Source organism: Sebastes fasciatus, chromosome 19, assembly GCF_043250625.1.
Source record: "Sebastes fasciatus isolate fSebFas1 chromosome 19, fSebFas1.pri, whole genome shotgun sequence".
In the NCBI taxonomy this organism is placed as follows: domain Eukaryota; kingdom Metazoa; phylum Chordata; class Actinopteri; order Perciformes; family Sebastidae; genus Sebastes; species Sebastes fasciatus.
Genome location: NC_133813.1, coordinates 14,641,796 through 14,669,179, shown reverse-complemented (window position 1 = coordinate 14,669,179; position 27,384 = coordinate 14,641,796). Strand labels below are relative to the sequence as shown.

Genomic DNA, 27,384 nt, shown 5'->3' with positions numbered 1-27,384 from the left:
AAAGAGGGAACATTTGAACCTTCATATTGTATTCTTTTGCCTGGCTATTGCATTGAAATGCATATTTTACAGGTGCTCGTGTTACTGTGTCTTTCACCTGTGTGTAGTCATTAAACATAATTGTACTGAATGAATACACACACCTGAGCTATCTGATGGAACAAATTATGTTATTGTCTACAAATGCTGTACTGATAGGTTGTCTTATACCTGTTTCACCACCATGTGGTGCCAAAATTCATTATATCACTGAAATTATCCTGTAAATATTGCAATGTGTCCAAAAGTATTTCATGATAGTTTTAGGCCTTACTGACTGTTCAGTTGCCCATTTAAATTGAATAAAGCACATTTTGCTGAAAGTGTTGGAAAGCCAGGGGGATTTAGTAAACACTTGTTTGAGAATAAGGGCGGTTTTGAAGTTGTAAAGCATAGAAACCTACTAGATGTTTTCAGACCACTCTGTCCTGGTGGTTTCACTAATTAGTGTGACTGAAAATATTCTGTAAATTAAAATAAATAAAAGTTCAACATTGACACACAAAAAAATACAAATGGTGTATCTTAGAAATTTGCTAAATGACTTCAGTTTTAGTGCACAGCTTCACCCCCTCTTGATAAAGTATGTTTTACACCTTTTTGTATTCAGTAACATTGCTGTTGATTCTAAACGACAGATTTGATTCACAATTTCTTTCTAACTGAAGTCAACTTTTCCTAAAAGGCAGCAATAAGCCTGAAAATGAGCAGTATAGATAAAGTCCTGCTACAGGAATGAGTTAGCATTTTAGCACTTCCGTCACTTACCCTGTAAGCCCCAAGACAAAAGAAGTCCATTTCAAAATGTCTAATATTTATCCATCAAATGAATTGCTAAAACTTAAGAGATTTAATGTTGATCACAATAACTTCAACTTTTGTGAGACTGAGATTGAAACTACTGATCATCTGTTTTTCCACTGTATATATTCTGCGGCATTCTGGGAAGATTTGCAGGACTGGCTGTCAACCAAAATCCAACTGCTTGCCAATCTCGCAAGAAAAAATATTGTGTTTGGTATTAACATGAAGGACATTAAGAGTGACTTGATATTGAACTTGATATTGAACAATCTGATACTGCTGGCAAATTGTTTCATCCATGCATCCAAATGGAGGAATATGAAACCCCTATTTTCCGTTTTCAAAAGGGACCTTGTGGACAATCATCTCAGTGCTTTAAGACTAATGAATGGACAACATACAAAGTCTCTCCTCAGAGCTTATGAAGAACTGAACATATATGATGATGACCCCTAGAGCTACTATGGAAGAGTGCAGTCTTATTATTATTTTTTTTTTTATGCATTTCTTTTTTTGCTCCTTTTAAAGGGACTATTTGTAACTTTCAGAAATGCTTCTTAACAGCGACACCTGTGGCCGTGAAATCAACGAAAGTCAGCGTCGAGCTCGCGCTTGCTCGCTCTAAATAGACATGAACGAGCATCGCTCAAAACATTGAGGTGACACACGTCAACTATACCACAATATCACTCTATATTTCAGCTGCTTGGCAGTAATGTTAGCTGACCAGACGAAGGTCTCTCCATGAACATGATTTAGATCCGATCTTAGTGTTGGCTTTTCCTGCCTCAGCGCAGGCTTCAGCAGCGGGGCTCTGCAGCGTGTCTCCCTGCTCTCTCCGCCCGCAGCCGGAGAGAACAGGGAGACACCGGCACCCGGTCGGTAACGAGATGATAACGTGTCTCTCTGCAGAGTCCCGTCACTTCACAAGACACGGGAAACCTCTTTTGGTCTGGAGGAGCTGCAGCATTGATTTCTGCACAAACGTCCACTGTACATTCACTAGATATTCTCAGAGCTAAACTAACTCTTCTGCAGTGTGGAGTGAGCGAGCGTTCACGTCTAGAGGTGGAGCGAACTGAGCGAGAACGCGCGCTCTGTCTGAGTGAAGGCGAGCAGGCAGAGGAGGAGAGGCAGCGGCCACATGCGAACGCGCATATGCGAGCGCGCATGTGTCCCGACCCGGTACATTTATACGCTTAAAAAGTTACAAACAGTCCCTTTAATTATTTTCTAACCCCTCTTTTATTTTTATTATATTATTTTTTATAATTTAAGTTATCTTTCCTATCCAATTGTGCCTATTATTGAGTTTAGATTCAAATGCCTTAATGTTTGTAAATTAATTATCTTCAATAAAAGTGCACTTCCGGTTCCCTCGTCTGGAAGTCAATGGGTTCCAATGGTTCGCCCACACAAGACGTCACATCCGGTTTACGCAGTGGGGGAAAACAAGATTCACCTCCAACACCATGCCTAAGAGCTGCTGTGTAGTTTACTGCACCTCAAATAAACTTAAAAACCCCGACCTACGGTTTTATATTTTGCCCAGAAGAGAGACAGAAGGTGAGAGGAGAACTCTGTGGCTGCAGGCCATCCGGCGGCAGGATGTTTCTGGTCGCTTGTGGGATCCAACAACCAGACATGTGTATGTGTGTAGTCTACACTTCATCACAGGTAATGATAAAGTTAGTTTATTGATAATGCTAAAGTAAGCTTAATGAGCCAACTGTGTGTGTCAGGTTGCTTCAGGCGTTGCCATGAGTTTGGATTATTCGTTGCAAGTTAAGTGAACTACATATTGTAATAAACTGTCTTTCTGCAGGTTTCAAAAAGGAGGATGAAACGCACCCGGACTACACACCCTCACTGTTCCCTAACAGAGGAGCACATTGTTCATCTGAAGCTACAAAACTAAAAAGGCTGGACCTCATGAGGAAAAGTGAGCATATATATTATATATTAAATCAATATTCAAGTCTATGTCATCATAACATTATATGGCTGTAGGGTATTGATATTATAAAGGTACGTTTTTAAGCGGTATCAGTATCGATATCAATTAAATCCTTACCCATCCCTACATATTACATATAATGTTGTATACTGTAATTGTAAAAACTGTTTGTTATGCAGTCCGAGACTGAATGTAATCATGGATGTAGGTAAGTCTAATAATCAATGCAGATTTAATAGCAATAATTATACAAGGGGCACAAACTTCAATGTGTATTTGCAGTGATGAAAAACATGCAATAAATTGTAACTATGCACCTTACCTTTTTTATAAATTAGTTCACGTAAACAAAGTTGCGCACACGGACCACATTGTCGGCTAGAATTTTCAAAGTAACTTTCCCTATTATATAGACTCATATAATAGTAATGCCTCTCAATCATCACTTATGACCCACCAGAACTGTGTGGTGGAGTCTGTATCTGCAGGGATACTGCCCTCTGCCTATTTTCTTCTTATTCTTTTATGTGTTTTTTAGACTGCTGCGCGCTGGATGTCCCTTCAACTGTCTCAGACCATGCTGACATCTCAAGTTCTGCACATCCCTCCGACCCACAGTGCCGCTCAGTTCATGCATATTTGGTGGACCCTGCTCAACATGATCATGATTACTGCAAGCCGGCCGGCGTAAAAGATGTGCATGATAAGATGAACCAGTATAATGAGATTGGGAACTCGTTGCTTCGAAAGGAATCAAACGCTTTGTTCTACACTGGTATAGCTCTGCAAGTATTTAACATTCTTGTGTCAACACTGGGAGGATATGCAAGCGATGCATTAACAATGTCTGTGCAGGATCAAGTTCTCATGACACTTATGAAATTAAAGACCAACCGTGCAATAGGGGATCTGAGCAAACAGTTTGGTATATCGCAGAGCATGGCTACCAGGATAATCTCATATTGGATTGACAAACTGGAGGAAGTATTGCAACCTTTAATTCCGTGGCTTCCAAATGAAACTATTCAAGCAACCATGCCTGAAGCATTTAAGAAGAACTTTCCTAATACAACATGTGTTATACACTGCTGTAAGAGCTATGTACAAAACCCCCAAAACCTTGATTCAAGAGGGGAATCATCCAGCCATTATAATGTCACAGTGAAATACATAGTTGCTGTTGCCCCATGTGGACTAATCATGTTCATCTCTACAGCATATGGAGGGCGATGCACTGACAAACTCGTAACCATGGACTCAGGAGTATTAGACAAGTTAAAACATGGAGATGAGATCATGGCACCATCAGGCTCTTCCATAAAAGATTTGCTGTTTTTTGAGAGAGGAATTAGATTGATAATGCCCTCTAACACAGCTGAGGAACGGATGACATCCACTAGAGATGTTGAAAGAGCAATCAGACGTTTGAAAGCTTACCAAATATTATCACAGGTTGTTTCGAATGCCCTGGCTCCTAAAATAAACAAGATTCTAAGAATATGTTCTGCTCTTGCCAATTTAAGGTAGGATATTATTCATGACACACTAATTTAGCATGTGATCAACATGAGCGACTTTGTTTACATGGTTGTCAGGAACATTATGCAGGACCATCAAAAGAAATGGTGCAGTAATGGCATTAAAATCTATAGTCGTGGAAAAATGTATGAAACGAAACATGTAGAAAGTTGTGGATTTTATGTGAACCGTCTTAGCAGGTTTGTTCTGTTGTACAGAATGTGAATGTATTTAGTGCCATCACTTCATAAAAATCCTAGCCACCTTTTCATGTTTACATTATTTTAGTTTGAAACATTACCTTGGAAGATGCAGAATCACTTGCAACATTTTATGTCATCAGCTTTTTAAATATTACCTGTTGGTATGTGAATGTTTTGTACTTCTCATTTGCAGTAAACTGTTTTAAATTATTAAATTAAACATTTGTGACAGCGTGTTTTTGCATAACATGGAAAGAAAGTTGAATTGCACATGAACATAAGCATATCCTTTATTGCAGAAAAGGTTTACGCTAGCCTGCTTATCGCTTCACAACACGAGCCCTTTAACAAACCCAGTTTTTTGGCAAATGAAATTTACATAATTAATTTGATTAATATCTTGGCCAAATATATCCATAAAATGGCATGGCTTTAAAGAATACCCACCTTTTATACTTTTAAAGATACTGATTTTAAAACATATTTGGCTAAACTTAAAACTCAACAAAAACTATTAGATTATTTAGACATTTCAAATTTATTCCAATTGTTTAACAGACCCAGATTTTTTTGTTTTTTGTTTTTAATCATTTCCCTTTCTTACATTTTATGTGTTGAATAATTTATTTTACTTTTATACTGTGAAATATATTTACTGAATTTTTTTTCACTCAACATGTTTATATAACTACTATGTTGAACTTTGTTTGGTTACGACTGCCCAGAAGTCTTTATAGATATTTAAATCAATATCCTCCTCACAAACACTAACCATACACTTCCACGCAACACACACACGTCTTTTTTTATATATATATTTACTGTGTTGTTATTGTTGTTATTTTATATATCTTATCTATATATCTCACTATTATGTAGTCATATTATTTCTTTATATTAATCTTGTCTCTAGGTGGAGGCTTCAGATAAGCCCAGTGGGTTTTTTGCCTCTTCCTTCACTGTATATTATTCTTTTTTTTTTTTTTTTTTGTTATGTTGTATAATCTTAAATTGTGCAAAAATAAATAAACAATAAACTTTGTAAAGAAAGTATAGAAAAAAAGATCCACTTTAACGTGGACCACAGAGGTTAATATAAACGTAAATAAATAAATCACAGAAATAATTGTATAAACAAATTATACCCCCCATTCATTTATATGTACAATTACATTTATACATATAAATGAATTAAAAAAAGGACCAAAAGCACAAAAAGATAAGTAAATAAAAAATAATAAGAATAAATAAATTAAGAAAAAAAAACCAATAACAACAACAACAAACAAAATAAATGTAAACGCAAGACTCCAAAGCGGAAGTGACGATCCCTGACTGGCCGGATCCGGATGTGACGTTTGACATTTCCACTGCAAGGTAAATGGCAGCCTACACAGTTGCCACGCTGGTCTTATAAACTTCTGCGTTTCATACTTTTCTGTCAACAAACTCGCAAAGAAATTTCTTGAACCATGTCCGGGCGAAACAACAACAAACTGCCGAACAATCTGCCACAGCTGCAGAATCTTATAAAGAGAGATCCTCAGTCGTACGTAGATGAGGTAAGTGTTGTTAGCCAATAGTGCTAAAGCTGTTAGCCAGTAGACTTTAGTGATGAACTGAGTGTTTTGTTTTGTTTTTTATGGTAGCAAGACTTTTATTTTTGATTAAGCCTCATATCTTTTTTATTTTTTTTTATTTAACAAATTCAATTTTACAAACAACATGGCTCATAGATCATTGCATTAGAGTAAAAGGACAAGATGCATACAGAGCAAGAACAGATACAATATGTAAAATTAGACATGAAAATAATAATAAATTAAATTAAGGGCTAGGGCTGTATACCTGTAATTCATATTCTTCTATTATACTAAGAAGTTTCAATGCATTTTTTGTTTTTCATGACTTTAAGGGCTTTTAATGTAAGAAAGAAACACATTAAACCTAGTTTGCACTTTCATATACTTGCATTTGAGCAAATACAAATTTCCAAGAATGAGAATGTTATTCACCAGAAAGTCATCTTTGTTATGAACTGAGTGGTTGTTGTTGTTGTTGTTCCTTCAACAGTTTCAGCAGCAGTACCGACACTACCAGTCCAATGTGCAGATCTTCAAACTGCAGCCTGACAAGCCGAACAAGGAGCTGGCAGATCTGGTCATGTTTCTCGCTCAGGTACCATGTTTAAGCTTGTATCCACTAGTCAGATGAATATAATGGAGTAGAAATATTTGCCTCTGTGATGTACTGGAGTAGAATTATTAAGTAGTATAAAATCAGTAATGTGGGTTCCAGGAAAAATAATCATCATAATAATAATAATCATTAACTGGATGAAGACTAACCCTCCCACAATTGCTCAATGGTTACAAAAAGTCAAACAGGTGTACATAACTGAAATTGCCTATTTTTAAAAGGAGATGGATGTTAGTTATAGAATACCTTAGTTGGAAAATTATGTACTTAATTGTCTTTGATGTATAGTTTTTGTAGGTATATATGTGGGTGGATCTGTGTGCACTCCATCAATATGTGGCGTTACATTGTTTTTGTGTACATGTATGTCAGGTGAGGCCCAGTCTCAAGGCGGTTTTGTGTTGTGATGATTAATTGCCTGTTAATTTGTATTAATGGCAATAAAGTAAAAAAAAAAAAAATCAGTAATGTGTAGTACCTTCTATATGTTGTGTAATTAAAGTTATTTTTGTCCTTCAGATTGGTCACTGCTACAAGCAGGAGCTGTCCACCTTTCCACAAGAGCTGACTGGGTTATTAATGAATCACCACACAATGCTAGAGCCAGACCTGAGAATGGTGAGACCATTTATGTGACCATCCATATTAAGACATTTCTCACACTGTACTTGCAACACATGAGTTTGTTGATATTTTATTCAAATGACATGTCTCTCTTAGCATTGAATTGTTTTTTGTTTGTTTCCTGTCTTTGTCAGACTTTCTGCAAAGCGCTGATTCTTCTGAGGAATAAAAATCTGATCGACCCCACCGCCCTCCTGGAGCTCTTCTTTGAGCTGCTGCGATGTCACGACAAACTTCTCAGAAAGGTTGGAGCACTGCACTCAGCCCTCCAATATATGTATTCTCTATGCATGTAGTCATTGGATAGTATTTAATTGTTCTCCATGAAATTATACAAGCATATTGATAGAATATGCTCTTATAATTTCAAAATAACAGTAGTAGTTTTGGATTAATTTGTCTGTAATATCTTATTATACAAAGCTAATTTAACTAATTTTATTTATGATGACCATGTCTGATTGCCTTGTATAACAATGAGTCTTTAACTCATCTATCAACAGATTTGCGTTTCTGTATTCACGTGTTTAATTGTTGACTTGTGCTCTTTTGTCGTTTCCCTCTTCCCCTTCTCAGAAGTAAACATTTGCTTCTCTCTCTCTCTCTCTCCACAGACACTGTACACACACATTGTAGCAGATATCAAAAACATCAATGCCAAGCACAAAAACAACAAGGTTAACACGGTAAGTACACATGCTCAGGCATGTTACATACTTCATCTTTGACTGTGTGTTATATAGTCACCACTCACTGTCTGTGTTATTATGTTTTGTGTTTCAGACGTTACAGAATTTCATGTACACCATGCTCAGAGACAGTAATCCCATGGCAGCGAAGATCTCTTTAGATGTAATGGTGGAGCTGTACAAAAGGAACATATGGTGGGTTTTATTTGTACACTGGACTTATTTTATAAAACATTCTTATTATTTTTTGCTTCTTAAATCTGATTGTCTTTTTTGTTTTGCGTCACAGGAATGATGCCAAAACAGTTAATGTCATCACAACAGCGTGTTTCTCCAAGGTGACAAAGGTAGGTTTTCTCACATTGAAAGCAATGCTTTTTCTTATTATATTGTATAAGTGTACATACTCACCCGCCTCTCTTCCTGTTTAGATCCTCGTTGCCGGTCTTAAATTCTTTCTGGGCAAAGATGAAGATGAGAAAAATGAGGGTGATTCAGACTCAGAGGCAAGTACAAAAAAAAGTAGTTGGAGAAAGGATACTTTTCTCAGTCTAGAAGGGATGGATTTATTTTGTTCAATGCATATGTAACATGTACAAATGTGTTTGCTAAGAGTCAGTCTTATCTTTCAGGCGGAGGGACCATCGGTCCGAGACCTGAAGGTGAGATACGCCACTAACAAGAAAACCTCCAAAAGCAAGAAGAAGCTGGAAAAGGCGATGAAAGTCCTCAAGGTACCTCTCTTGTAACTACTATGTCATGATTCACATCGTTACATTTGTGTTCAAATTAATTGAGTTATTTGTTTTAATCTCTTTGGGCAGAAACACAAGATAAAGAAGAAGGTAGAAGTGTTCAATTTCTCTGCTATACACCTAATTCACGATCCTCAAGGTAGGCCCACCTGCATCCATCTGCACAAAGAATCTGAGAGTCATTTGTGCTACAATTTACTGAACTGTAAAATCAAATATCTTTTTTATTAAGATTTCTCAGAGAAACTCTTGAAGCAATTGGAAGCCTCTAAAGAGCGCTTCGAGGTGAAGATCATGATGATGGAGTTCATATCCAGACTGGTTGGAATCCATGAGGTGAGTGACGCTGCTCTCATCAGCTAGTTTGTAAACACCTTTTTAGCGCTTACTCATATATATTGGCAGAATGCGCATGAATAATCTGCAGCATAAATTTGCTAACCTTTTTCCAGCGTTGTACAAGGCAATAACAACATGTAAACAGTTCTGATAGTACCTGGGTTATGGGACTCATGCCTTGGACACTGCATATATTTAATATAAGCATAAATGAGGTGTGATTTACTCTGTTTCTTTTCCAGCTCTTCCTCTTCAATTTTTATCCCTTCGTCCAGAGGTTTCTGCAGCCCCATCAAAGAGGTAAAAATAACTCACAATTCAGTAAATGTAAGTGTTTTTTGACCTCTGTTGATGAGACGTTTTAAACAAACTGTTGTGTTTTTTTTTTTTTAGAGGTGACAAAGATTCTCCTGTGTGCTGCCCAGGCTTCCCATCAACTCGTCCCACCAGAGGTACATTAAGATCTATCTATTCTGTCAGCATCAACACGTGTGAATTTGACATTCCAGTATAACACTTCTCACACGTTCCCCACTTGTGCAGGTCATTGAGCCTGTAATCATGACCATCGCCAACAACTTTGTGACAGACAGAAACTCTGGGGAGGTGATGACTGTGGGGTAAGTAGCAGTCTTGTCCACTTTCTGGTTTCACTTATCCAAAGTTTTGCATGGATTAAAATGTGAAGGAAAAAACTACAAATCCATACAGTTATTTTGTAGCTATTGCGCCAAGTATTACTTTACCGTGTCATATTAAATTCAACCTCTTTTTGTACTCAAGTATCAACTCCATCAAGGAAGTGGCAGGCCGCTGTCCGCTCGCCCTCAATGAAGACTTGCTGCAGGACCTGGTCCAGTACAAGACCCACAAAGACAAGAGTGAGCCTGTTTTTCTTGCCACTGTATTTTAAATCACACATCTGAATGCACAAAGTAACGGAGGTGTGCATGTATGTTCACTCACAAAACAACACAATGTTGTCTGTATTTGCTTTCAGATGTGATGATGTCTGCCAAAGGACTGATCCAGCTGTTCAGGAGTCTTAATCCACACATGCTGCACAAGAGGGACAGGGTGAGACAACTGTCACCTCTGTGTGACTTTTACTGATAAAATACTTTTTAAAAAACTGAAATGATGTCTTTACATCTATGTCTATTAAGATGTTAATAATCTGCCACTTGTTGTCCAGGGGAGACCCACAGAGGCGTCAGTTGAGGCCAAGATCAGAGACTACGGAGAGCTCGAGGCTAAAGATTATATCCCCGGAGCTGAAGTCCTGGAGGTGGAGGTGGACGAGGAGGAGGGGAAGAAAGAGGGAGGGGAAGACCAAGGTGAGCAGCTATTGATTGCATTATTGAATCCATGGGATTTGATTACAGTGGCTGAACTTGATCTGTGAAGCAGAATCTAGTTTCATACAGCACTCTGTATGTGTGTATAGAGATGATCAATATTTGGTGTATTTTTCATATTGTACAACAGACGGCTGGGAGAGCGCCAGTATGAGTGATGGCGGTGAAGACGGGGAGTGGGTGGATGTTCACCACTCGTCTGATGAAGACACAGGAGAAGTGGTGAGAATAAAACTGCATAGCTTATTTAAATGCTGATGATTAATTGTGTATGGTATCTTTGTTTTGAAGGTCTTATTGATAACATTTTTCTTTATCTCTGTGGAAGATATCTGACGTTTGGTTCCCACTTTTAACAAGGCTGTGGCTCTGTATTTTTATGTTAGGCGGAGAAGCTTCAGAGTATGCCAGCTGAGGAAAGAAAAGCCAAAGCAGCGGCGGTCAGCGGCAGCAGGCTCCTCACTCAAGATGAGTTCAAGAAGATCCGTCTGGTCCAGCTGACCAAGGAGGTCAACGCTGCGCCGGGCCAGAAGAGGAAAAATGTGGACCTCGACGAGGAGGACGACGACAACAGGTTGGAAAGCTATTTGAACAGAGAGCTTAAAGCATCACTAACAAAGATGAATTTGATCTTTTTGGGGGGGGATAATGATAGATGTTCATACTGAGATTTTTGCATGTTTTTTTTCAAATCTTTCAGAGGGGAGCTGGTGACCTTGAGGAATATTGAGAAACTGCATAAGAAACCAAAGTCAGACAAGGAAACACGCCTGGCAACAGCAATGGTAAAACTTATGCTAACTGTAGGGTGTTTTGAAATGTTCCTAAACTTAGCTGCCCACTGAAATCATTGTTGCTTAACTAGCTGAAACACTGTTGACTCTGGAAAGTCGTTCATGGGCAGTTTGTATAATGTAAAAGTCAGAAAAAATAGAGTTTGCAAATTAGATAATGCTTCTGAAGAACAGCTTGATGCTTGAGATGTCACTGGTGGTAATTAAATATATGTTCATGGGAGTGTTATCTAGTGTACATACTCTATTTTTTTCATCTTTTACTCTTACTATTGATCGTCTGGATGTGCATGCTTTTGTAAATATGTTTTTTTGCAGTTTGTATATTGTGACATTAAGTAATGATGCGCAGGGCTGCAAATAATTATAAAATTATTAAATGATTAATTTGTCAGAAAATTAAAATGTAAAAAAAAAAAGAAAATCGTAAATTTTTCTATCATTGAACACTAAGAAAACCAGCAAATATTCACATTTGAGAAGCTCGAAATAGATAAATTCTTTTCATTTTTGATTATTAAAACAGTTTTCAACTCTAATGATGCATTTGATTTTCCAGGCGGGACGGACCGACCGGAAGGACTTTGTCAGGAAGCACACCAAGCTGAACCCATTCGCCAGCACCAGCAACAGGGAGAAGAGGAAGACGAAGAACTTCATGATGATGAGACACAGTGAGAATGTCAGAACCAAAGGCAAACGCTCCTTCAGAGAGAAACAGGTAAGTCACACCTGTCAGACATTAAGTAGCTACTGTATTTGACTGTGGATAAATTGATTCAGTTGAAGTTGCATTTCAACTGAAAATATTTTGATTTTCTTATCCAGATTGCTCTACGGGATGCACTCCTGAAAAAGAAGAAGCAGCACCATTAGGACACATGGACATAGTGTTTGCTTTGTGCTGCTGGCCATCCGATGGCCATCACAGACGATGTCAATTAATATTGTACGTCCTTTAAGTAGCCTGTAAAAAATGTATTTTCAGCGGATGAACTGTACACATTTACACTGTTCTGAAATAAATAATCTTTTCTGTATGGGTATAGGTCTCATTGTTATGTTTTGGTCTGTTTATGCTGCAGCTCTTACTCCCATTGGTCAGAGTTTGAACAACAAGAAAAGGATGTATCTCAGTAATTTGAAGTATAATGATCTGGGTGCTATTTTGGACAGCTTTAGTTTCCCTTTCTAAAGTTAAATAGACATAGTATCACCATTTATCTGAGAACGCACCCCTAGTTAAGTTAAGTTGGCCCTGACAGGGTATAAATCGTTACCTTTAAATTTACACATTTTATTGTAATACTGCTGGGATGACAGTTTCAAGCAAATTGTGATATTTCAGGCACATATGTCTATGGGCCTGGACCCTACCAATAGTATTTTATCATATATTTTGGATTGAGAATGTCATCCACATATAAAAGTATAAAATCTGCCCACATTAATGACCTGCTTGGTGTTTACAGCTGAAATATGCAGACGCTGCACTGAAATACAGTAAATACAACCCAAACCAGGATGTGAAGGTGTTGTTAATGTGTAATTTCAGCCAGGATTTAAATGGCCAATATAGTTTTATAACATAGTTTTGTAACATTTCCTTATTTTGCACATTACTCTGTAGTTAAGTGCCTTATTTCGAACATGTTAGTGAGGCAGAAGACAAAATATGACAACTCAATCACAGCTAAAGAATGTGACACTAAAAGCAACTGATATTGTTGATTATTCATTAAGATAAGATAAGATATTCCTTTATTAGTCCTGCAGTGGGGGAATTTGCAGTGTACAGCAGCAAAGGGGATAGTGCAAAAAAAAAGATGCATCAGCTAACACAGTAAAAAAGAGCTAAACAAAGTGTAACAAAATATGAACCATTTAAATAGAAGGAAGTATAAAAATAAGAGCAGTATATACAGTAATAACAATAAACAGACTATTAACAAAATTGCACAAGTGGAAAATGATATTGCACAGTGAGAATGAAATGAAATTCCATCTGAAAATATCCGGTTATTGTCAGTTTTTGGTGTGTAAGTGGTCTGCTTTGCTTTTGCTTTGGATTGGGAAATCAATAACAATAAGGTTTTTTTTACCTAGACCCCTCTAAAGCATTACTGATTGTCCTCTTGTATAAAGATATTGGAAAGTGTGTTTACATCTTGATGTTTCAGGAACAAAATAAGTAAACAGCTTCTGCAGTTTTCAAAAAATGGTCTCGGCTGACTCTTCCTACACATCACTCTTTTAATTACTTAGCTATAGTTTCTCCTCTGTGTTATTTATTAGTATGATTTTGTTTGCCCCCTTTGTAAAGCGTCCTTGGGGTTTCTGAAAGGCGCTATATAAGTCCAATTTATTATTATTTATTATTACTAAAATCAACAGATATTGTTGATTATTCATTATTGCTTTGGATTGGGAAAGCAATAACAGTAAGTGGTTTTTACCTAGACCCCTGTAAAGCATTACTGATTGTCCTCTGTCTAAATATATTAGAAAGTGTGTTTACATCTTGATGTTTCAATGTTTCAGGAACAAAATAAGTTTACAGCTTCTAATAGACTAAGCTACTGGAGTTACCCTGCACTATATTCATTTTTAACAGTCTCTTCTGCACTATATTCACCTTTTTAATAGTCCTGTATCACAGCTGTTAGCCTGCACTATATTCAATTTTAACAGTTTTCTTCATCTCCTTGTATTTTTATATCTGGTATATTTTTTTGTACTTTGCACTACTAACTTTTTTACTGCCCTCGTAAATCAATAAAGTTTCTATCTATCTATCTATACATCTATCTATACATCTATCTATACATCTATCTATCTAGTACCTGCCTTAAAAAAAACTACAATACCCATGATGCACCTGGTGAAATCACAACAAACGTGCCAATGCCAAACATTTCGCTCAATGAAGCCGGCATCTTAATTCTTCCTGCGACATGAGGTATCTAAATTAAACATGTTTAACTCAACGCAACGATTAACCAATGTCTTACAGTCATTTGTAGCGTTTTACATTTGGTCTTTTCGCTTAAACTCACCGTTAAATCCTCCTCCTTCCTTGTACAGCTAACATTAGCTCACTGATGCTACTCTGCTTGCTAGTTGCTGTTAGCAACAAGCTATGTTGATGTTTTAGATTATATCTCTAGTTTTTGTCAACTGTTGTGCCTGATATTACGAACTAACCTAGCTGCTATATATATAAGTATTTATTGGTATCGTACACTAAAGTATTGACACGTTAAAACATAATTTTAGATGACATCTGAAGATGCTATCTCTCTTTTACAATGAACAGCTAATAAGCTAGTTAGGTGTGTGTTGATATTTGCAGTAACATTACAGCTGTTGTATTATCCTAAATATGTGCATCCCTTTGCCCTTTCTCTTCATATTCTAGTGCCCATGAGTAGCTGTTAAGGTTATCTATGTTATGGGCCACCTTATTGTATATTTTGTGTAAGAAAAAAGTATCCCAAACATGTTTATACTTGAATGAATGACATGTTTGGCACATAGCAGAGCAATGAGGGCAAGTTTAGATGCACTACTTCCAGACAGCAAGCAGTAGCTACTACTGAGGTATAGATAGGTGCAAAACATTTGAAGTGCAAAGATAAAATAGTAAAAAAAAAAGTGCATGTGTGACATGTAATCACAAGACATACAACACAAAAAGGTGAAATAAATGTACTTATCCAGCTGACTGCATAGCAAATGATCACCTTGACATTTATCACTCTTTTTTTCACAAGCTGCCTCACCCTCAGTTGTGAGGGGGAATATAGTAATTCAGTGTGCAGGAAGCAAGCTCATTAGTTGGGTAATTACTCTCACAATACTCTGATCAAAGGCAAAACAATTGGAAGCACATCTTTCTATACCTTATTGTATATTTTGTGTAAGAAAAAAGTATCCCAAACACGTTTATACTTGAATGAATGACATGTTTGGCACATAGCAGAGCAATGAGGGCTAGTTTAGATGCACTACTTTCAGACAGCAAGCAGTAGGTACTACTGAGGTATAGATAGGTGCAAAACATTTGAAGTGCAAAGATAAAATAGTAAAAAAAAAGTGCATGTGGGACATGTAATCACAAGACATACAACCAGGGAATGAAATTTAGCACCTGCCAAATACAGGGTAAATGTTGGCTGTGGCAGGTAGAAATTTCAGGTCACCTGCCATCGTGGCAGATATGTTTCCTTATATTACGAAATATCATTTTAGAAAGCAATTCCTAAGTTTAAAACAGTCAGGGATTAAAGTTACATTATATATTCCATATTTATACTGTCTGGTACTGATTCAGTGTTTTCAATTCTAAAGCATTCTGCATAGATTTCAGAAGTGGCAGACAAAAACATTTAGTGGCCGGTAGAAATGTTCAGTGACCTGCCACAGTGGTAGGTGAGGAAAACACTTAATTTCAGACCCTGCATACAACACAAAAAGGTGAATTAAATGTACTTATCCAGCTGACTGCATAGCAAATGGTCACCTTGACATTTATCACTCTTTTTTTCACAAGCTGCCTCACCCTCAGTTGTGAGGGGGAATATAGTAATTCAGTGTGCAGGAAGCAAGCTCATTAGTTGGGTAATTACTCTCACAATACTCTGATCAAAGGCAAAACCATTGGAAGCACAGCATTAAAGTATAGTTGCTGTGTGCTCCTTGTGTGACACTCGTCTTCTGTGTACCTAATGTGGTATATTGGTTGCTTTGTGGGAGTCACTGTGTGCAGATGGCAAATGCATAGAAAAAAATCTGTATGCATTTCCAGAGGTTGCTGTTGGCACATACTGTTTTTCAGTTTGTACTCAGTGGAGTTGAGCACTACATTTCTGTCGTTAAATTATTGACTATCTCACTCCTCATAAATAATACAACATGATGATGTTATCATCTTAAGGCCATGAAAGTGTTCCTGAATCTGTCCCTACATACATGTGGTTTCAAAGATGAGGCCTATCCACGAGCCTAGTAGAACAGAAGTGGAGAGAGAGCCTTTGATCACTAGTGCATATGATGGGGCTTGATGTTTCTGCTCTTATAGCTGAGAGGACTAGTGATGAGGGAGCGATACACTCAGTCTATTCAGTCTCTGAGACATAGCTTAAAAGAGAGACATTGCATCTGTAAGGTGTGGGTGGAGCTTTGGCTTCTGGCGGTCTGCTCTCAGTTTCTCTGTCATATCAACTGTGGAGATTTTTCATCAGACTCAGCAATAGGTAGGAACTTTTATGGGTTTGCTTGCACGGTAATCTCTGCGTGGTGTGTCATATTAAATTGGAGGAATCTGCTTATCCTGTTTTTTCAAATTTGGCTCCAGTCTCTGCTGAATTAGTAAAGGGGAAGTGACACTGAAACGAGGAGGAATACAGGCCAAACTTGCCCAGCTGGCAGGCCGTGTCCCCCCACCACTAATTTCCCTTTTGTTTCCTCCATTGAAGCCTATAGAATGTTATTTGCACTGAGTTGCGGTTTCTATTTCAAATAGCAAGTTATTCTTACACGATGCAGTCAATGGCAGTGACAATCTGGCCTGCTTATCACTAGGAATGGGTTATTATATTATCATTATCATTAAATGTGTTGATTTTATTTATTTTTTAATTTCTGAGTTATTTGTTTAAACTATAAAAATGTCAATCACGTCTTAAAATTTCTTGTTTTTGTGACCAACAGTCCAAAACCCAACAATATAAGATTAACAATGATATAAAACTGAGAAAAGAAGCAAAATCTTGACAGCTGAGACGCTGAACCCAGGGAATGATTCTTGTTTTTGCATAAAAAAAGACTGGAAATGAGGAATTGAATGTTAGAATTGTTGCTGATTCATTTTCTCTTCATTCTATTGATCAATCATTGATTAAGCAATTTTCTCTGTCAATTTTCAAACTCTCCAATCTCTCTTATAGGTGTTGTTACCTGTAGCCAGCTATGGGACCAGGGGATGTGGTGCCAGACCATGCCAAGCAGCTGAAGCCCAAGGAGAAGCGGCCTGCAAACAGGGCATTGAAAGCAGACTGTGAGCCTGATGGGTCCTTTGTCTTTGAGGCTCATGAGGCTTGGAAGGACTTCCATAACTCCCTCAGGCATTTCTATGAAGTAGGAGAGCTCTGCGACGTTACACTGAAGGTAGGTCACTCCACCCAGACTCAATTAAAAAGAGAGTTTTGTTTGACTTATATTCATATCTCAACTGATCTTTGTTTATGTGTTGCGTAATCCAAGGTTAAAAGTTGTGATCTCACAAAGAATACTTTATAGATGTGAGCCTAATTAATAAAAAGTTGAGTTGAGTGTGGTTGTTTGATTTATTTTCAGTCCCTAAATAGCTGCTGAAATCACAGTACTCTCTGAACAGTCATACTGTGGAAACTAATAAGCATGAGCTTATTAATGCCGGATACAGGTGTGCCTTGTGGCCTGTTTAAACATGTATTTTGTGTTTGTGTCTTTTTTTGTAGGTTGGCAGTAGGTTGATACCATGCCACAAGCTAGTGCTGGCTTGTGTTATCCCTTACTTCAGGTACGTTCCATTGTTTACGTTTTATGTGTTTTAAACTGGACCTATAACTTCAATCTTCAGTACAGCACATAAGAGGGTTATTTTCTTACTAGAGAACATCCAATCTTCATAATGATTTATTTGTGGAGTCAGCGATTCTGGAGAAAGATTGTTGATATTTGAACTCCATACCCAAACAAATACACCCCTCCAGATTTACCATCCCTCTCGCTCCCACCGCCCTTCTCTTTGTACATCCCTGTTGCTGATTGGCTGGAATAGTGTTGTGTGGCTCGGTCTGGTGTTTCTCATTTACAGAGCCATGGCTGTGTATGAACACCAGATTTTTTGTTTCAGTGCACACACCATGAGGAGATATTCACTGAATTTGACAAAAAGTATACTGGATTAAAATCACTGACCTTTTAAATGGATCCTGAATTTTGTAATTTCTATTTCGATCATTTATATAAAGATGCTCAGAAACAATGCATGTGTTCCCTCTTGTATATTAACATCTGGGAAAAATACATGCATTACAAAAGATAGGCCTACACAATATTTTGAACACATGCTATTTGAAAAAAACATACGACAATAGTGTTATAAAAGAAATATGACAATTTCCTTTAAAACATCATCAACTAAAATTGAATGATTATGACTAATCGATTGTCATGAAGTAAAACATTAACATACCGTGGCCCTGTTCACACCTGGCATTAGCATGTGTCTTGGGTGATCAGATCACACACACACAGAGACAGGTGGAGGAGGTGAAGTGTGTTCTTGGTACCGGTTACAAATAGGCTTGGTAGTAAACAACACATTAACGTGCTGATGGATTCAGTGTTTTTGTGTTTTTTAGCTGAGGTAGATCAGAGAATATTCGGTTTAAATCGATAGGTGATGCTGCTTTGCCCCCATTGTTCTCCGCGAAGTTTTATGGTGCGTTTTATGTGGAGTGAGCATTGGGTTAGCAATATGTTTTTACAGAACACAAAGCTTTGTGGAAAGTATTTCACCTTGTTGTTGACTAAGTGGCTCTTTCTTCCCTCAGGGCCATGTTCCTGTCAGAGATGTCCGAGGCTAAGCAGGAACTGATAGAGATCAAGGACTTTGATGGTGATGCCATCCAGGACTTGGTGCATTTTGCCTACTCCTCCAAGCTCACATTAACTGTGGACAATGTCCAGCCACTGCTTTATGCTGCCTGCATCCTTCAGGTAAAGAAACGCATCACAATCAATCAATGAGCATTTTGTTTTCCTCACTTTACATGAACTAAGGGCTTCTGCATTTTCAATGAAATGTCCAATGTGTTGATGCTCAAATCCTTATTTAGCAATTCAAAATGTTCTGACAATTTTAATTCTATTATGCAATAGATCATCTGGAAAATGTATTTTGATTTATTTGCTTTATCACTGCTTGAATCTATTAGGTGGAGTTGGTGGCGAGAGCCTGCTGCGAGTACATGAAGGCCCACTTTCACCCCACCAACTGTCTGGCAGTCCGTACCTTCGCTGAGAGCCACAATCGTGTGGACCTGATGGACATGGCTGACCGCTATGCCTGCGAACACTTCACTGAGGTCGTGGACTGTGAGGACTTTACATGCGTGTCTCCCCAGCACTTGCGCACGTTATTGTCCTCCAGCGAGCTCAATATCCACTCAGAAACACAGGTGTACAACGCAGCAGTGAAATGGCTGAAAGCAAACCCACAGCACCACGAGGCCTGGCTGGACCAGATCATGTCTCAGGTTAGAGAGTGCATAACTTTTAATATTTAATATCTTCAGAAATGTAGTTTTTGAAAGTACCTCTGTGTGTGGTTGAGTAGATTTTGACTTGGGTTACTGATTACCTGAAGGTTTAGCTACATAACTGTGTGTGAAATGAGTGTTACATATGTGTTCACAGCTTTATGTAATCTTTTTTTACAACAACAATACAATGTGCATGCTGGTCTCTCCTTCAGGTGCGCCTCCCCCTGCTCCCTGTAGAGTTCCTGACTGGAACAGTGGCGAAGGACGACATGATTAAAGGTAACCTGAGTTGTCGCGACCTGATGGACGAAGCCAGGAACTACCACCTGCACCTCAGCAACAAAGTGGTGCTGGACTTTGAGTATTCAGTCCGTACCATACCCCGGAAGCACACTGCAGGTAATACTTATATGAACATGTGATTTAATGGCATTTGTAGTAACATGCACCACTTTTTCGTATCATCCTGGAAAAATATACAGCTACATAAATGAAACCAAATGCCTTTCTTGGTGTTTATGTGTTGTAACAGGCTTAGTCTTGTTCTCATAACATAAGCAAATAATAAGAAATATTTTTTCATCTTTTTAAAACGTTTATTCTGAGCTTCTGTGGGCTTCAAGTACGATGTGTGTTGTTTCACTGCGCCAACGTTTTGTTCTTTCCGATCATTTCCTCAGGGGTTTTGTTCTGTGTGGGTGGCCGCGGGGGTTCCGGTGACCCATTTCGCAGCATCGAGTGCTACTCCATCACTAAGAACAGCTGGTTCTTTGGTCCTGAAATGAACAGCCGACGGCGTCACGTGGGTGTAATATCTGTAGGAGGTAAGAGGGGTTATGTATAATAAAGCTACAGAAAGTAAAAGAAGGGGCATGGAAAGTAGAACAGTGAAACAGGGAAACATTATGACATGTATGCCAGTTTATTAGGTACACCTGGCTGAAACTAATGCAGTCTAATACAACAGTATTGCAGTAAATGCTACCTTTTATGAAGGTTTTCATATTTGTCCACATCTTGTCCACATCATATGAAAACATCACTGTTCAGGTCACATGATCATAAAGACTCAGCTTCATATCTGTTTGATTGTTGGTTTCCTTAGGCAAGGTTTATGCTGTCGGGGGCCACGATGGTAACGAACACTTAGGCAACATGGAGATGTTTGACCCCCTCACCAACAAGTGGATGATGAAAGCCTCCATGAACACCAAGAGGTACACAGACACTACAATACACTAATGTGAATGGGACTTTCTTTTGTGGCGTCTGTGGTTACATTCTGGGAGAGGGTGCTATCTGAATAAAAAAATAATAACTCTAAAACGGACTAAATGTTGGCTTGTGCTTAAAACCAAATGAATGGTCTGGTTCTGGGCAGCAGTAATATTAATAACCAACTTTTTACAACCTCCAGCTTCTTATGTGATCTCTCATTTTGAGCAGCGTTGTCACAACAGCCCTCTACAATAGGAAGTTATTCATACACTTAAATTGAATTTTCCACTTTAAAACTGGCACTATTTGACTGCCACTGTTGAAAAAGTTAACACACAATGCAGAGCAGCAGTGGAGCTCACCAAAACTTGCCAGAGCCAGTAGGAATATCAGGGGGGGCGAATCCATAAAGCTGGACAAAGTAATTTAGAATATGGATAATGATTATACAGAAAGCCTAGAAATCATTCATACTGTTCTTTACACTCCAACAGCAGCTAGTCTGAGTTTAAAACCCTGCTGGTGATCTGTTAATCCTAAATTTTGATTTCATTTGTTCCTGTTGTCTTGGAAAATGTTCCTTTTTTTCCATTTACTCTCTCCAGTATGTATTTACTCTACTCTACTGAGCAAGGATATGTGTGTTTCTCAGGAGGGGTATAGCCCTAGCAGCTCTTGGTGGTCCTATCTATGCCATTGGCGGTCTGGATGACAACTCCTGCTTCAACGACGTGGAGCGCTACGACATCGAAAGTGACTGCTGGAGCGCTGTGGCTCCGATGAACACACCCAGAGGAGGAGTAGGATCTGTGGCGTTGGGGGTAAGACTGCAAAGGAAGGACAATCAATTGTGACTGATACATGATATCGACTCTGGAATTCACTGCTTTAATACCCTCTCCTTTGCCAGAGTTTCATGTACGCAGTGGGAGGCAACGACGGCGTGGCGTCACTGTCCAGTGTGGAGCGGTTTAACCCACATCTCAACAAGTGGACGGAGATCAGCGAGATGGGCCAGCGACGGGCTGGAAATGGAGTCAGCAAACTCAACGGCTGCCTCTATGTAGTGGGTGAGAGGAATAAATCAACTAAGATGAATTCCAAACGCCGGTAATATTCATCTCTTCAGATCTGATCACTTGGGGTAGCCAGATATTGTTGGTAGCTGTAGCAAGATGTAATTTGTCCACATCTGCTTGTACTGCAGTGACTGGAATTACTGTTTTTGATACACCCAGGTCACATGCCTCCTAGATACACACCCTACAATTTTATACACAAATGCGTGAATCGGAGATGACAAAAGTTCATGTTTTGTTAAGCTATCTGGTGACTGATTAACAGAGTGTGAGGATGAGATTTTTATTGTCCCACGTGAACTTGAAGAGTCATTCAAGGTTCATTAAAATGTGACATCTTGCCTGGTCAGTAGCTGTGGCTTGGTATGGATACATGCAATCCTCTTATCTTGTGTATTTTGCTAGCAGCAACTACATACCCTACTGTTAGTGGTTGTTACACCTGAGCGAGTGTCGTTTACCTGGCTACACATGTCCTTATCATGTAATGTGAAGTAATATCATACATGACCCGTAAGCTTTTTTCACAAAACCACTTGAGATAAATTTCTCTCTCCGTCTCTCTCTTTTCCCTAAAGGTGGTTTTGATGACAATTCACCCCTGAGCTCTGTAGAGCGCTTTGACCCACGAATGCACCACTGGGAGTACGTGTCTGAGCTGACCACCCCCCGTGGGGGAGTCGGGGTAGCCACTGTAATGGGAAGAGTGTTCGCAGTCGGGGGTCACAATGGGAATATCTACCTGAACACAGTGGAGGCTTTTGAGCCTCGAATGAACAGGTGAGGAGGCGATAAATGAAGACTGTGTGATGTGGTGTGTTTGTCTTTTCTGTTGTTTTTTTCACTTGTTCTGTCTTATTTCTGGCTTGTCAGTCATCTGTGGAGCATTTTGAACTGCACTAACCTGTATGAAAGGTACTGTACAAATAAAATTAGGATGATTGATTGATCTAAGGCATCAAGGTGGGATTTGGGATGATCTAATATCACTAATAACCCATCAGGATAAACTGTAGGTGGTTCCATGCATCAGGTCAGTGTGTCCAATAATTTAAGAGCCAAGGTTAACATCACCTTGCATTCGGTTTTTGTTAGATATTACAGTAGGTGAGGGAGACCAGTGCATGAAATATAAGAAAACACAAGCAACTTGAAATAACATTTACCCATTGGCAATACAATGCTCATTTAGAAACAGAAAATACAAACAAAAAAACATGAACCCTGCAATATGCACACTGCACATTGGAACAAAGTTAAAGGCACACATCAGATATTTCAGTTTAAAGATTGCTGTGTATTCTTTCTTTATGTTAACCTGAGCATTAAAACTGGATGGAACTTAAAGCTAGGGTCGGTAATCTTGAGAAACTAACAAGAGTAAGATAGATTTTTAAAATGATCCAACCAGAAAACCCAGCCCAATGTTGCCAACTCTTTTTCAATGAAAGTAGGTAGCAGCACTAGCTCCAAAAGTCTCTAAATCTAGCAAAAGTTGCCAAGTTGGTAACACTGACACCCCGCTCCTTCAGGCCTCCCTCCAAAGCCACTCCCCCAAATTATCATTATGAACGTAAACGTATCATAATAAATGTAAACAACGAACATGGCTATTGTTAGTACTCACAGCTGTCAAGCTAGAAGCTTACGGAAGACTCCAGTGACCTGTATGCAAGCAGGTAGCCCGGTAGGTTCATTACTGTCCTGCAACAGCCACAGATACCGGATTTCTTTCTTCGTCTTTTTTTGTCAGAGCATTTGATTTATTAATCGCTGTTGGGATGTAATGAGAATTTCAAAAAACATAACAAAAAGGTGTTTCTGAAGACGATTACCAACCCTAGCTTTAATGGTAACCTGGACAACAGTCCACATTTGAAGCTTGTGTGACTCGTCTTTCATGATACTGAAACAGGGCTCAACCAGTGACGTACTTGAATAATTACCCCGCTCTAATTGAAACAGTTTGAATGTTGCAGTTACAGACGTAGCTCAAAAATACTGCTGTATGTGTTTAGGACTGTTAGTATCTCTTCTTATTATTATTTTGTTTGCTGTTCAGATGGGAGCTGGTGGGTTCAGTGTCTCACTGCCGTGCCGGAGCCGGAGTGGCTGTCTGCTCGTCTCACGTCAGCCAGATCAGGGACGTCGGCCAGGGCTCCAGCAACGTGGCCAACTGCATGTGACCGCCGCTCCACTCGTTACCAGGTGACCGACTGACTGTCAGGTCACCATCAGATCTGATCACTGCACAAGCACACAACACAAAGCACACAGACAGTGACGGAGCGATTACGGTCGCCACTGTCTGAACATCAGCCTTAATCAGTTTTTAGGCTGATGTTCAGTTTGCACTCGGTGATCGAGGAATATTAGGGAGGTTCTACTGACTTGAAGTGCACAGCTGACAAATCTGAAGTCTTCTCTGACAAAATCACAGATTCAAGACTTTTTTTCTTGACTCCTGCTGGTGTTATTTGATATCAGTGATGTAGTATTTTGTACTGTATTTTCTTCTGTTTGACTGCCTTGACATAGTTTTGACTTTTTTAAGGGAACATAGTGGCTGAGCCCATTAGTATTTAATACTAACGTCTCCAGAATGAGAGGTGAGTTTGGATTCAGAACTAATAGGTTAACTGCACATTATGAATGTGGACTGTATAGTAGGCCAGTATGAATGCTTTTCAAAGGTCTCTTCTTCAAGACTGTCTTTGGTTTACTCGCTGGTCCTGCAGTCTTTTTCATGACCCACAGAGATATGACAAATCAGTAATTTGAAATTTGCAGTGCAGCGTGTGCAGTTAAAACGTTTTCATCAGTCAATCTGAAATACAATGTTAAGATGTCAAATACATTTCCAAGATTCCTTTGATCTTATATTAGGTTAAGTGAAAGCATCTGTTTGAGCAGTTAGAATAATTCTGAATGCACCTTTTAAAAAGTCTATCGGTAAGCTGGATCATATTGTAACAATTGTAGCTGGGATTTACCTGTAATTGTGTTTGAACAATCATTTAAGGCCGATTGAGACAAATCAGTCACTGGGTAAGAGGGGAAGGTTTCGACGAATTTAACTGCTGCAAGTGCCAAACACAAAAAAACAGCCATTCTAGGAAGCTGAAGATGCAAATCTGGTTCAACGCCTGCTGAATCCTGAGTGGCCAACCTTTACCTCGACCTCAGAATAGAGAAAGATTTGATGATATACCTGAGAGTCAAGGACTGATCAGAGCAATACGGTGCACCGCTCCGGTTATTTTTCAATTTTTATTGTATAGAGATCTGTTCAAACTGAAAAGGGACAGATTCAAATTCAAGATTTGTGTTTGATGATAGCTGGACTGTCAGAAATCCTAATCAGAGTGCTTTCAGATGTGTACGAGATGCAGCTGAGGTTTGTCTCTGCAGATTGGTTGCGTTATATTTTAATATATGGACATTTTTGTATAATAAAATAAGTATCTTTGGTATTATCCTTTACTACACTATCTAATCCATTGCTGTGCACTATTTTCCTAGAATAGATGTGAAGTCCGAGTATATTTTTGTCCTAAATGGAGAATTTCATGTTCTAAATTTGAAGATGTTTATTTGACACCCAAATCTACGGAAAATGTAATGATTTTTTGGCAACTTTTTTCTCACAATAGGTTTACAGAGTGATGACTTTGAAACAGCTATACACAGTTATAACATAAATATACATATTATTGCACAGTTTGTGTCCTGCCGGTGTTAATTTTAGTGCATATGATCAACCTGGTACGTCATTTCTACACAAAAACTGTACAAAAAACTTGTCCCCAACTTTTTTAGCAAATGAGCCAGAAACTTTTGTAAGTCTTTTGTAAACTTTACTGTTCTTTGTGTTGTTCTTCCTCCTCCTGACTGCTTCCAGCTTGTGCTTTTTATTTACATGGTATTGGTATAAATTGGTACAATAAATTTATGTGTAAAGTTTATTAATGGGATTTCTATGTTTTTTTTTTCCTGTAGCACTTAAAGACATTTTGCCTTAGTCAGGACAAATTATAAACTGGATCCATAAAAAGCCTGTCAACAATCAAGTTTGTTGTAATGCCCCCGTTTGTAAAATTAACTCACTTTTGTTAGGAAAAAGTCACCATCAACTTGCTCATCAGACTGCTCCAAACTAAAGAGGTGAGTTCAGTTTCTTACACGCTTGACACTGTTGGGTGTGCATTTCTTTTTATTCTCAATGAAGATTCATAAAATTATACTTTTTCTTAAAAGTAGGCATGAGTTTTCCTGATTCGGATGAGTCCTGCTGAGCAATATAACGTGTAAATGAGAAGTTGATATCAAATTTGCGTTTATCGTTTTGTAACATCCTATTAAACCAAGTTAAAAAGTAACACTTTGAGGCAGAGGTTTTGGTTGTGTAAAGTTTATTGACAGCTGACATGTGGTTGTTATAAACTGTCTCCTGGACTTTGTGGTTTCACTGGGTCAAATGTTAAGTGCACAATATAATATAATCAAGGTGTCGTTATGGTTTTTAAAGATGCCTGAAACTCCTATTGCAAAAATTGTTTACATACCCTGATAGTTTGTGATGTTCAAAAAGCAAATTGTGTGACCACTTGTATTTGTTTGTATTATTATTATGTACTGTGTAGTATGACTTCTTAGCACACAGCTCACAGAATTTCTACCATTTTCAACAATGATTGTTTAGTTTAATTTATTTGAGAAAAGGGACAGTTTGTCATCTGTAGTCCCTGGCCAAGATGTGACAAACATCTTCTTAAAACACATCAAAACAGAACAAAAAGAGGGCATGTAGATTAAAAGGTTGGACAAGGACACACAATCGCTAGAAGCAGTAAAAGCCGTAGTGACGTAAGCTGTACGTATAGAACGACATTGCAAACAAGCAGGACATATAGATACAGTAGCAGTGTGTATGTATTAATCATTCATTGTTTTGTATTAATCAGGCATTGTTTTAATTGAAAGATCTATAAGTGTTTAGTTGTCTGATGTGAGTTGGGAACATATTCTACTCTCTTGAACCTCTAACAGACCAGGCTGACTGGCTAAAGGCACTTTTCTTTCCGCAACGGAATAATGCAATCTCCTCTTATAGACCCCCTAGTGACACGATTAGTGTCGGTTCTTCTGTTGATATAGGATGCAAGTGGCATTGTCATGAATGACTTAGTATACCAAGCACAAGTTTGCATATTCTATTAGGTCATCCCAATTTACAATCTTATACATTTTTAAAAACAATTGGGCAGTGATTGAAGTGCTTGTTTGTATAGTGATTTGAGTGGTTTCAGCGTACTATGGTTGGCCAGTGACCAGCTTGTTAACAGTAATTCAAATGAGTGAAAATCATTGAATGTAGAAACATTTTAGCAGCCTCTGTAGATTAGCTTCTAATGAATCAGAAATTTGCAAGATTGAACTGGACCCCCCCCGGCATTTTAATTTCTTGATTAGGTAAGTAAATGTGTTTATATATCA

General features: G+C 38.4%; 3 protein-coding genes across 4 annotated transcripts; all 3 read left to right on the top strand.

The window, feature by feature from the left end:
- The first annotated feature begins 2,245 nt into the window (after positions 1–2,245).
- On the top strand, positions 2,246–4,946 carry LOC141757499 (uncharacterized). The gene is made up of 3 exons (XM_074618014.1): positions 2,246–2,520; positions 2,669–2,785; positions 3,339–4,946. Exons 1-3 carry the CDS (start codon positions 2,316–2,318, stop codon positions 4,325–4,327), a joined length of 1,311 nt encoding a protein of 436 aa, XP_074474115.1. The 5' UTR covers positions 2,246–2,315; the 3' UTR covers positions 4,328–4,946.
- A 918-nt stretch (positions 4,947–5,864) lies between these two features.
- sdad1 (SDA1 domain containing 1) lies at positions 5,865–12,325 on the top strand. The gene is made up of 22 exons (XM_074616734.1): positions 5,865–6,083; positions 6,595–6,699; positions 7,240–7,338; positions 7,479–7,589; positions 7,959–8,030; positions 8,128–8,228; positions 8,323–8,380; positions 8,465–8,539; positions 8,666–8,767; positions 8,858–8,927; positions 9,021–9,124; positions 9,370–9,427; positions 9,521–9,579; positions 9,671–9,747; positions 9,911–10,008; positions 10,128–10,204; positions 10,323–10,464; positions 10,616–10,707; positions 10,872–11,059; positions 11,186–11,270; positions 11,839–12,000; positions 12,108–12,325. Exons 1-22 carry the CDS (start codon positions 5,994–5,996, stop codon positions 12,153–12,155), a joined length of 2,073 nt encoding a protein of 690 aa, XP_074472835.1. The 5' UTR covers positions 5,865–5,993; the 3' UTR covers positions 12,156–12,325.
- Positions 12,326–14,115: 1,790 nt separating this feature from the next.
- Positions 14,116–25,853, top strand: klhl8 (kelch-like family member 8). 2 transcript variants are annotated; one of them, XM_074616732.1, is made up of 12 exons: positions 14,116–14,238; positions 17,228–17,447; positions 17,780–17,841; positions 18,881–19,046; positions 19,265–19,585; positions 19,804–19,990; positions 20,272–20,415; positions 20,697–20,808; positions 21,462–21,630; positions 21,720–21,879; positions 22,467–22,668; positions 23,951–25,853. In XM_074616732.1, the coding sequence occupies exons 2-12, from the start codon at positions 17,250–17,252 to the stop codon at positions 24,072–24,074; spliced, it is 1,845 nt and encodes a 614-aa protein (XP_074472833.1). In that variant the 5' UTR covers positions 14,116–14,238; positions 17,228–17,249; the 3' UTR covers positions 24,075–25,853. The 2 variants fall into 2 exon arrangements, with proteins under 2 accessions (XP_074472833.1, XP_074472834.1); XM_074616733.1 differs by lacking the exon at positions 14,116–14,238 and adding an exon at positions 16,516–16,534.
- The last annotated feature ends 1,531 nt before the right edge of the window (positions 25,854–27,384 follow it).

Coding starts and splice junctions, on each gene's coding strand:
- LOC141757499 (XM_074618014.1), top strand. CDS start 2,316: ATGCCTAAGAGCTGCTGTGTAGTTTACTGCACCTCAAATAAACTTAAA. Junction 2,521..2,668: donor TAGTCTACACTTCATCACAG/GTAATGATAAAG, acceptor GTCTTTCTGCAG/GTTTCAAAAAGGAGGATGAA. Junction 2,786..3,338: donor GCTGGACCTCATGAGGAAAA/GTGAGCATATAT, acceptor TGTGTTTTTTAG/ACTGCTGCGCGCTGGATGTC.
- sdad1 (XM_074616734.1), top strand. CDS start 5,994: ATGTCCGGGCGAAACAACAACAAACTGCCGAACAATCTGCCACAGCTG. Junction 8,381..8,464: donor GTTTCTCCAAGGTGACAAAG/GTAGGTTTTCTC, acceptor CTTCCTGTTTAG/ATCCTCGTTGCCGGTCTTAA. Junction 10,465..10,615: donor AGAGGGAGGGGAAGACCAAG/GTGAGCAGCTAT, acceptor ATTGTACAACAG/ACGGCTGGGAGAGCGCCAGT.
- klhl8 (XM_074616732.1), top strand. CDS start 17,250: ATGGGACCAGGGGATGTGGTGCCAGACCATGCCAAGCAGCTGAAGCCC. Junction 17,842..18,880: donor TGTGTTATCCCTTACTTCAG/GTACGTTCCATT, acceptor TTCTTCCCTCAG/GGCCATGTTCCTGTCAGAGA. Junction 19,991..20,271: donor ACCCCGGAAGCACACTGCAG/GTAATACTTATA, acceptor TCATTTCCTCAG/GGGTTTTGTTCTGTGTGGGT.